This window comes from Fringilla coelebs, assembly GCF_963513975.1.
Source record: "Fringilla coelebs genome assembly, chromosome: 5".
Classification (NCBI taxonomy): Eukaryota; Metazoa; Chordata; class Aves; order Passeriformes; family Fringillidae; genus Fringilla; species Fringilla coelebs.
The window spans coordinates 30816614-30826788 of NC_140033.1; the positions used below are offsets into that span (position 1 = coordinate 30816614).

The following is a 10175-nucleotide window of genomic DNA, read 5'->3' on the forward strand; positions in this document are numbered from 1 at the left end:
GCCCGCTCCCAGGATGCAGCGCGGCCCCAGGCGCCAGGCGCCAACTGCGCCTGCGCGCGGGGCCCCCCTCCCACGTGCCGGGAGCGCAGCCGGCGATTGGCGCGGGCCCGGGCCCCGCGGCCCCGGCAGGCGCGGGACGGCACGGCCGGACATGGGGCAAGGGGAGGCGGATTCGCCGCCGGCGGCAGAGAAGAAAGGGACGGAGGAGGAGGAGGATGATTTCGGCTACCGGCTCTTCCCGGACCGCAATAAGAAACCGCAGAGCTTCCTGGTCCGCAGCCTCTTCACTTTCCACAATAAGTGCCAGCTGATGCTGAGGCTGACCCTGGAAACGAGTAAGCGCTCCGCCGCCCTCTCGCGGGCCCGGCCGCGCCGCAGGAGAGGTGCCAGGCGGACCCCGGGCCGTCCGCGGCCGCTTGCGGCGGTGACCTTGTGCCGCGGGGCCCGGGGAGGGCCCTGCCCTCCTGCCGCAGCACCCCCGCGGCGGCCGGACTGGGCCCGAGCCGGGGGCCGGGTGGGGCTGCTGATTTAGGAACACGCTGGTTTTGGTTAAGACAAAACACAATTTCGAAAGTTGCTGAGAGAGGCTTTTTTCTTATAAAAAAGGTTCTCCTGTACTATTTTTTTTTCCTGAGAAATTAAGATGATTTGTCAATGTCTGTGCGTTCGTGGCCCTTGCCCTGTTTGATGTGGACTGGAGTGCTGACAGCAAACGATGGTCACTATAGGCCGCTCTATTTATGCTTATTGGTAATAGAATAATGTCAAGAATGACTTGATTCCTGAACAGCTTTTACTCTGTCTTCTGGGCTACGTCAAAAAGACCGTGGCAAATGGGTCAAGAGAGGTCATTCTCCCCCTCTGTTCTGCTCTCCTGGGACCCTGCCTGTAGTACTGCAGCCAGGTCTAGTGCTCCCAACAGAAGAAGAAGATGGAGTTGTTGGAGTGAGTCTAGAACAGGGCTGTGAAGTTGGTAAAGGGGCTGGAGCACCTCCCCCACAAAGACAGGCTGAGAAAGTTGGGGCTGTTCAGCCTGCAGAAGAGAAGGCTGCATGGAGACCTCAGAGCAACCTTCCAGTGTCTAAAGGAGCGTACGTGGAAACCAGACAGAGACTCCTTATCCAGAATTGCAGTGATAGGAAAAGAAATAATGAGTTCAAACTGCAGCAGGGCAAATTTAGGCTGGATATACAGAAGAAATTTTTTTACTGTGAGGGTGGTGAGGCACTGGGACAGTTGCCCAGAGAAGCTGTGGTTGCACCATCTGGGTGTGATCCAAGGCTCAGTTAGATGGGGCTCTGAGGAGCCTGGTTGAATGGAACGTGTTCTTGCCCAAGGCAGGGGGATTGGGACTAGTTTATCTCTAAGCTCCCTTCCAACTCAAACTGTTCTATGATTCTATATCACATAGTCTGATTTGTGACAGATACCAGTTGCATTGGAATAGGATTAAATGCTACAAAATATAAATTTGCATGTATAGAGCTTTTCTTATTTGATTTTTTTCCTTGACTGTCTTTATATTTTGTTTATAGATGATTTTCAAAACTTTTGTCTAGAGAAATTGATTGCAGCAATGTTTTTCTAGATCCACATGCTCGACTACTCCTTGAGGCTCTGAAGCAATCTGGTTGGTATGTAATCTTATTTGTCTTGTTCTGTGTAGTAATGTCACTGTGATAAGTAGTGACTGAAGTTTTTAAAATTCTTTTTTGTGACTTTGTTTGTTTGGGCCTTTCAGCACTGTCTTCAATGACCGGCACTTTTCTTGTGAAAACTGTGATGGCTGTGTTAGTGGAGGTTTTGATGCTGCCACATCTCAGGTAGGTGCTGGACATAGTACCCTTTCAAATGACTGCAGTTTTTTTTTAGTGTTTTGTTGCTAGGATTAAATCTACCAATACTGATACCTGAGTTAATAATGCAAACAAGATAAATGAAAGATGTTCCATGGCATTGGAACTAGTACACCTCAGTATGATAAGGCTGGTAATGTTGAAAAGCACCAATCCAAAGACCCTAAATGCTGTCAGTGGTGTCTCTGAGAAGTAAGGGAAGTGTTGATACTTAGTGAAAAGACTACCTGTATCTCTTCTTCTGCAGATTGTTCTGTGTCAGAACAACATTCGCCAACAATCCCATATGAACCGGGTGGTCACACATGAATTGATTCATGCATTTGATCACTGCCGTGCACATGTTGACTGGTTTAAAAACGTTAAACACTTAGCATGTTCAGAGGTAAGTTAAAATATTTCTAATGTTGTAATTGTATTAATTTTTGCTGATTATTAGGGTTACTTTGTGTTATATGGTCTGTTACACACAATTAACTTGTTTTAATCCTGTTAATACATTTTGTCATTTCTGTCAGGTCAACATAAATAGTTCTGTTCAGAAAAGAAATACTTAGTTTTCACAAATACTAGTAAGTTAATGTCATACTAGGTAGAATGTGATCACTGTGAGTGTAAGAAGTGGTTATTGACAAATAAGAGAGTTGTTAGAAGTGAAAACACATTTGCACATTAATCAATTGTTTATAGAATTCTTTTTATTCCATGCAAGTCATGGTATGTTGGGTGGGTGGTTATCACAGTAACCTTGGTTTTGTTTAGGTTTTTTTGATTAGCAACAGACTTGTCATTTCCTGTAACATTCATTTTTTGAGTAATTGTGGTATTGCTGCTAGTACACTGTAGTTATAAATCCGTCACCTTTGGATGAAGTTCTGAGCAACCTGGTCTAGTGGAAGGTGTCCCTGCCCATGGCAGGGAGATAAGAACTTGTTGATCTTTAAGGCCCCTTATAACCCAAACCATTCCATGATTCTGTGGTTTCAGAGGACGTTTGAGTATTAAAGGCCTTAATACTTGACACTTTAGGAGGTGAAATTAAATGGAGCACAGGCTGGGAGGGATTCCTCTTGTGTATGTGACACAGGTGTTGTGTGTATGAATCTGCATGCTTTTATTTGATTTCCAATGTAATCCATATCTTTTTGTCACAGAAAAGTTTATCCCAGGCTCAGCTTCGCTCTGTCTCCTTCCCTGCCAAGTGGCACAGGTAGCCAGGGAATGTGAGCTGTGGTCAGTTCATAACACTTTGTCTCTGCTGTTCCTTCATCCTTGCAGTCTTTCCCTAGTCCACTTGAGGCCCTTCCTGCGAAATACAGTCCTTCATAAGTTGCTTCAACATGAGTCTTTCTCTTGGGCTGCTTTTCTTCAAGTCCTGCTCCAATTTGAGTTCTTTCCACAGCCTACAGTTTTACGGATGGACTGCCCCAGCATTGGTCCCCCAAGGCCCACAGTACCTGACACAAAATGTATTCCTGCATGGGCTCTCTATGGGCTGCTGCTTTTTTCAGGGCATGTTTGTCTCTTGTGTCATGACGTCTTCCTTGGACTGCAGTGTGGATATCTGCTCTACTGTGTTCCTTTACAGACTGCAGGGAGACAACCTCTGTCTCCATGGTCTTCTCTGATGCCTGCAGCACCTCCTCCCCGTCCTTCCTCAGTGACTGTGGGGCTGTTTCCCTCGCATCTTCATCACTCCTCTGTTTCACAGCTGCCCTGTAGATTTTTTAATCCTTTCTTGAATGCATCATCACAAAGATACAACCAGCACCAGTAATGGTGGGTTTGTTTTAAAACCAGTTAAAAGTCTCTGTCTGACATAGGCTCAGCCACTTCTCCAGTCTCACAGAAGCCACCCTGAGAGGCCCCTCACTGCCAACATTTTGCCCTGTAAACTCAATGCAATAATTTATAATTATTAACTGTAATATACTTTATTTTGTCATATATGTATGATATACTCATATATATATATATATATATACTTTATTAACTGTCATATACTAATTATTCAAGATTGTGTTATGCATATTCTTGCTCTTGCTGGGATTATTTGTTCACTTCAGGTCTTTTGATTACTTAATTTTATGGTATTTACTTTTTTTTGTTGACGGCTTTTTTAATTCTTACTTTTTCATTTTTTTCCATGCATTTATTTTTACTCTGGTACTTAATTATAGGAAATCAGGATTTATTTACATTTCCTAACAGACTGTGTAGGGTGTAAAATATTTAGGAGACAAAAGAAATTCTAGTGTACAGGACAAGACAGTCTAACTAAAGCATACATGCTCATTTAAATATAGCTTTTTGCAAAACAGATGAGTTACTGCTCTTCTAGTATTGCATCTGTAGTCTTTGAAAGGTATCTGCTTTTCTCCCTGACTGCTCTAACAGGTTCTGATATAGATTGAGGACAATATTACTTTCCTTGTTCTTCTAGCAGTTCATCTATATACATACATATAATCTCTACTGCTCATTTATTTAAATTTTAGGGATGTGTGAGAGGTAGTTCCTGGAGAAACCTAAATGTTGTAGTTCATTGAAGCTGAGGTGGACGTAAAGGGTATGGTAGTAACAGGTGCTTAAGAAGTTAAAGTGTCCTCGGGAATATCCCCTACTAACAGTCACCAGAAATATACTGAAGAAAAATTTTTGTTACAATTTCTTTGATTTTTATTTTCATGTGTTTCTCTGATCTTGTGATTTTGTATTTTTCTCAATAGATTCGAGCTGCTAATCTCAGTGGAGACTGTACTTTGATGAATGAAATAGCCAGGTTTAAATTTGGATTGAAAGGGCACCATCAGGTATAAACTGTGGCTGTTAAAATCTAATAATTTGTTATGTTACCTACTTGGTCTTAGCCTTCTGGGCTTTCATAGCTGAAAACTTTAGAAAAAGAAATAGATACCATGGAGTTGCTGTTTCCTCTTAACTAACCCTTAATGATCGATGTTAGGTTTTTTTCCCACCTTGTTATTTTTTTTTGGAGTGAAATCCCTAAACATTTAGTCATGTTTTAAAGCATTACCATTGACAATGGATGGCTAGTAAAACCAAACAAAAAGCAGGGTTTGCAGGAAATGTAGTGGAAATAACTTATCCATTTTAAGTGGTCGACACTCTTAAAAAAAGTTACTGAAAACAGAAGGAAGCAAAATGAGAAGATTTCTATATAATCATGTGTATTAAGTCTTGTAGGAATTATTTTTGTGAATGAAGTCTACAGATTGAAACCCAAGTAGCTGCTCATTTTAGAATGGCAGTTAGCTTGTAGATGATGTTTACATATTTTTTGGTCTTTTGGCAAACAAACTGTAAGAAAAAGTTGCCATGAAGAGAAGTATCAAAATGAAGGCCAGTAGAGAAGTAATTCCATTGTTTTACAGCATGCCAGTTTGTAAAGAACCTAACTGGTATTTGTGTCTGTTTCTTTCTGACTTTTTTTTTTGTGTTCAGGTCAAGTTTTACAAACACTTAATACCTACAAAAAAATGCCAAATTGTATTTTAATTCCTGTTCTAAGCAATGTCTTTTAATTATTGAATGGTTTATGGAAAACGTAAGCACATAGTTTGCAGAGGATGGAACTATGTACATTAAAATGTACTTTAATGCTTACTACAGGCACTGTTTGACTCTTCTTTCATACAAAATTGTTACCTATATAATAGGACAAAATCTGGAAAAAATTACTCTTAATAATGACAGTTTTTTTTTTCACTTTAGACTTGTGTACGAGACAGAGCAATTCGTTCCATTCTGGCTGTTAGAAAAGTTAGCAAAGAAACAGCAGAAAAAGCTGTGGATGAAGTTTTTGATGCCTGCTTCAATGATCTGGAACCTTTTGGAAGAATCCCACACAGCAAGGCAGATGCAAAACGTGCTTACAGAGACTTTCAGAACAGAGATCGCTATACTGCTAATTTGTAAGTGGGGGGAAAAAGCCACTTGAGAAATTACATGAATGCCTGATTGTTCAGTAACATCTGGAGTTATAGTCTATGCCCACAGTGCTTGCGGAAAGGGCAAATCTATCAAATGTATCAATTAATTTTTTAGACATTTTTCGTGAGCCAACTTCTGTGGAAGTAAATAGGGTAAATGAACAAGACTAAAAATGGTGCTTGCTCACCTGTTATTCCAGAAAGATAATTTAGTATGCCAAATGACTCGTCAAATACAATTCAATGTGCTTTTAATTTTTTCTTTCTGACTGACTGAGATTGATTTCTGAAAATTTTGTTGTCACTGAATAAATCTTTCCATAAAATCTTTACATTTTCCCTGTCTTCGATATGCAGTAATGAACTTGATAATCTTCATCACTTTATTTTAAAAGATGGGCACCTGACTACAGCTCTATGCTGTAGATTTAATAACTATGGCTAAACCCAAAATTTAGTAACTGCCACATTTGCTTTTGAGCACCTCCTGAAATTCTTGGGTGGTTATCATTTCCAGTGGTGGGAAAGCTTTTGTGACTTTTGAGTCCCTTATGCCCTGAACATGCTGCTCATGTCCTCACTGTGTTTGGTATTGGAGGACGAGGTATGATGATCAGTGTTACCTTCTCCTGTTCTGTGTTCTGAAATGTTTTGTGACAGCAAGACTGTCAATGTATGAAGCTTTTTTGAGCAATACGTAATTTGACTGTAGTGAGGCAGCAGACTCTGGTGAGACTTGAGCTGCAGTGAGGCACTGAACTGCTCAGGAACAGAAATCTCAGCACATGCACCAATTTCAAGAGCCTTGACATGCTGCAGCTGAAATGGGGAGGTAATCCCAAGTACTTCCAGAATTTGGCTGCCTTTGACAGGGCGCTTATTTGACTGTAGACTTTGGCTCCTGCTATCCACCTATTTATTTCACATGCCTACAACGTTTTGGATCTGACCATCATTCTGTAGTTTTCTCCTGGGAGGTATTCAGTCATGTGATAGGTCTCCAGCCCACTGGTCCTGCTTCTAAGGTGTCACTCAGGAACAAGGTGCCTGAAGATGGCAACAGTGTGTTGCCTTTTCCTGATCAGCAGCATCACTTAGAGAAGATTAAAACCTAAGCACAGTCCTCACAAAGGACAAAGCAGAACACACGCCAAGTGCCTGAGAGAACTGATCAAGCCTGAATTGCCTGAGTTCTGTTTGTGTTTGACTATGTGGGTGTAGCATAATTCATACCTACAGGAACCATTGCTTCTGGGCTAAGCATTGATGTAGATCCCTCAAAAAGTTATCCCTGTTGTACTGGGGGAAGTTAGGTCTTGACTAAGATTCTTCAAAGCTGTGCTTTCAGTAGTTTTACAGAATTTCAAATGGAGATTTCATAATATTATTTTTCTGGGGTAATTCATCAGTTACTGACATAATCTCATGGTTGAATATTTGAATAGAAAAAAAATGGGTATAATAGCCTAGGTACCTATGGAGAAAATTACACATTGAATTCTAGGCTTCCCATTATCCATGTAGTCTCTGTAGACCTGCAGTTTCCAAAATCCTTTGAGGATCAGAGATGCCTTGAAATCAGCATAATAGTATGTGTTAATACTCCCTTAACCTTTACTGTTCTTCAAGTCACTGTTTTAGTCAGTATGATGTATGATGCTGGGTTTTTTATAGTTCTGACATATATTCTGGCAGATAATGCCTTCCCTGCATTATACCTTATTAACCAAAGTTCTGCTTTAATGAATGTGTGTGTTTGCATTTATATTGTATTTTGATCAATACATAGTCTGAATATATACATTTGTCTTCTATCTGGGATAAGCTTTATGAAGTCTACTTAGAAATGAAAAATAGAGCAATAAAAACTAGAAAATGCAAGTACACAAGCTGCTTTTTCCTTTAACATTTTTGATAGGTGAACATTATGAAAATCTTAGAAAGAAAGTATTCCAGACATACAGGAAATATTGCTAATAAAGAGGACATTGAGCTATAGAAAGATACAATTCTTAACATATATTATGTTTCACAGTGTATCTTAACATGTAGTATGTTTCATAGTATAGCACTGTGAAACAGTTGGGAGACCATGTTGGGCACTGTAATCACAAAATGTTTGATTTTCTGCAATTCTTTGAGAAGTAAAGAAGGGACTCAGCAGAACTGCTTTGGACTTCCAGAGGGCAGACTTCATCCTGTTTAGCAGCTTGGTTGGCAGTGTACCTTGGGAGGCAGTCCTGGAGGGCAAAGGAGTCCATGAAGGCTGGACATTCTTCAAGAAGGAAATTGTCAAGGGGCTGGAGCAGGCCAGACTGACTAAACAGAGAGCTTTGGCTGGAACTCGGGGAAAACAGAAGAATTGGAAGGAAGAAGGGCCAGGCCTCTCAGGAGGACTACAAGGATATCATGAGGTTTTGCAGTGAGCAAATTAGAAGGGCCAAAGCCCAGCTAGAACTTAATCTGGCTATTGCGTAAAATAGCCAGTAAAAGTGTTTCAATCAATACCTTTGTGACAAAAGGAGGGCTAAGGAGATTCTTGATGCTTTATTGGATGGGAGGGAAACAGTAACAATGAGGAAAATGCTGAGGTACTTAATGCCTTTTTTGCCTCAGTCTTTAGTAGTTAGACCAGTTGTTCTCTGAGAACCCAGCCTGGGAGACAGGCAGGGAGCAGAATGAATCCAAGGGGAAACAGTCAGTGATCTGCTACACCACTTAGACAGCTGCAAGTTCCTGAGACTGGTTGGAATCCAATCATGGATACTGAGGGAGCAGGCAGAAGTGCTCAGTGAACTATCTTCCATTATTTATCAGCAGTCATGGCCTAATGGGAAGGCCACAGTTGACTGGAGGTTAGCAAATGTGATGTCCAGTTACAAGTGGGGTTGAAAGGATCCAGGGAGATAGATGCCTGTTGGCCTTGCCTTTGGGGTGGGGAAGGTCATGGAGCAGATCATCTTGAGTGCCATAACGTGGCACATAAAGGACAACCAGGGGTCAGGCCCAGCCAGCATGGTTTATGAAAGGCAGGTCCTTCTGGACCAACCTGACTCCTTCTGTGACAAGGTGACCTAGTGGATGCAGTCTATCTGGTCTTTGGTAAAGCCTTTGACACTGTCTCACAATATTCTCCTGGAGAAATTGGCTGCTCTTGGCTTGGATAGGTGCACTGTTCAGTGAGTTAAAAACTGGCTGCGTGGCTAGACCCAGAGACTTGTGTGAATGGTGCTACACCCAGTTGGCTGTGGGTCATTCCTGATGTTCCCCAAGGTTCAGTATTGGGGCCAGTCCTGTGTAATATCTTTTTTGATGATCTGGATCAGGGAATCAAGTGCACCTTCAGCAGGTTTGCAGATGACACCAAGCTGGCCAGCAGTGTTGATTTACTGGGGGGTCAGAAGGCTCTGCAGATGAATCTGGTCAGGCTGGATTGATGTGTCGAGATCAATGGTATGAGGTTCATCAAGGTGAAGAGCCAGGTCCTGCTTGTGGGTCACAACAACCCTGTGCAGCACTACAGGCTGGGGGAGAGTGTCTGGAAAAGTGAGCCTGGGGCTGTTGGTTGACATTTGTCTGAAGATGAGCCAGTGTGTGCCCGGGTGGCCAAGAAGGTCAATGGCATCCTAGCATGTATCAGAAATAGTGAGGCCAGCAGGCCCTGGGCAATGATCATCCCGTTATACTCAGCACTGGTGAATCCTGTGCTCAGTTTTGAGCCCCTCACTTCAAGTGCTGGAGCATGGTCAGAAAAGGGAAATAGGGCTGATGAAGCATCTAGAGCACAAGTGATATAAATAGCAGTTGAAGAAATTTGGGATCTTTATCATGAAGAAAAGGGGGCCTGGGGAAAACTTTATCTCTCTTTGTAACTTCCTGAAATCAGGTTGTAGCCAGGTGGGGCTTGGTCTCTTTTCCCAAACAAGTGACAGGACAAGAGGAAACAACCTCAAGGAGGTTGGGATTGGATATTAGGAGACACTTCTTCATGGAAATGGTTGTCAAACATTGGAACAGGCTGTCCAGGGCAATGGTTGAGTCACCATCCCTGAAAGTATTTAGAAGACTTGTTTAGTGGTGGACTTGGCATTGTTACGTTAACAGTCAGACTCAATGATCTTTCTAACCCTAACGATTCTTTGATTCTATGTAATAAAATTGCATATCCAGAAAAGGTCAGTTTAAGCAAGGGATGCTTTTCAGTTATACCAAGTCAAATTATAATGGCAGAATATCTGCCCAGCAAGTCACCAGAAAGCAATCAGGACAGTCTAATGGGCTTCTCCTCATTCCCTGAGAAAAGGAAGGACAATAATTACATGGAACTTTGCACACACTGTTTATCAATTTGTGCAATCATTTCATT

At 41.9% G+C, this 10175-nt stretch overlaps 1 protein-coding gene across 1 annotated transcript; it reads left to right on the forward strand.

The window, feature by feature from the left end:
* Positions 1–105: 105 nt before the first annotated feature.
* ATP23 (ATP23 metallopeptidase and ATP synthase assembly factor homolog) lies at positions 106–7679 on the forward strand. The gene is made up of 6 exons (XM_084206090.1): positions 106–335; positions 1589–1634; positions 1742–1823; positions 2104–2241; positions 4586–4669; positions 5592–7679. Exons 1-6 carry the CDS (start codon positions 152–154, stop codon positions 5793–5795), a joined length of 738 nt encoding a protein of 245 aa, XP_084062216.1. The 5' UTR covers positions 106–151; the 3' UTR covers positions 5796–7679.
* The last annotated feature ends 2496 nt before the right edge of the window (positions 7680–10175 follow it).

Bases quoted from the DNA above. Each gene is read 5' to 3' on its own strand.
- ATP23 (XM_084206090.1), top strand. From the start codon at position 152: ATGGGGCAAGGGGAGGCGGATTCGCCGCCGGCGGCAGAGAAGAAAGGG. The intron at 336-1,588 runs GTAAGCGCTCCG...ATGTTTTTCTAG, and splicing joins GAGGCTGACCCTGGAAACGA to ATCCACATGCTCGACTACTC. The intron at 1,824-2,103 runs GTAGGTGCTGGA...CTTCTTCTGCAG, and splicing joins TTGATGCTGCCACATCTCAG to ATTGTTCTGTGTCAGAACAA.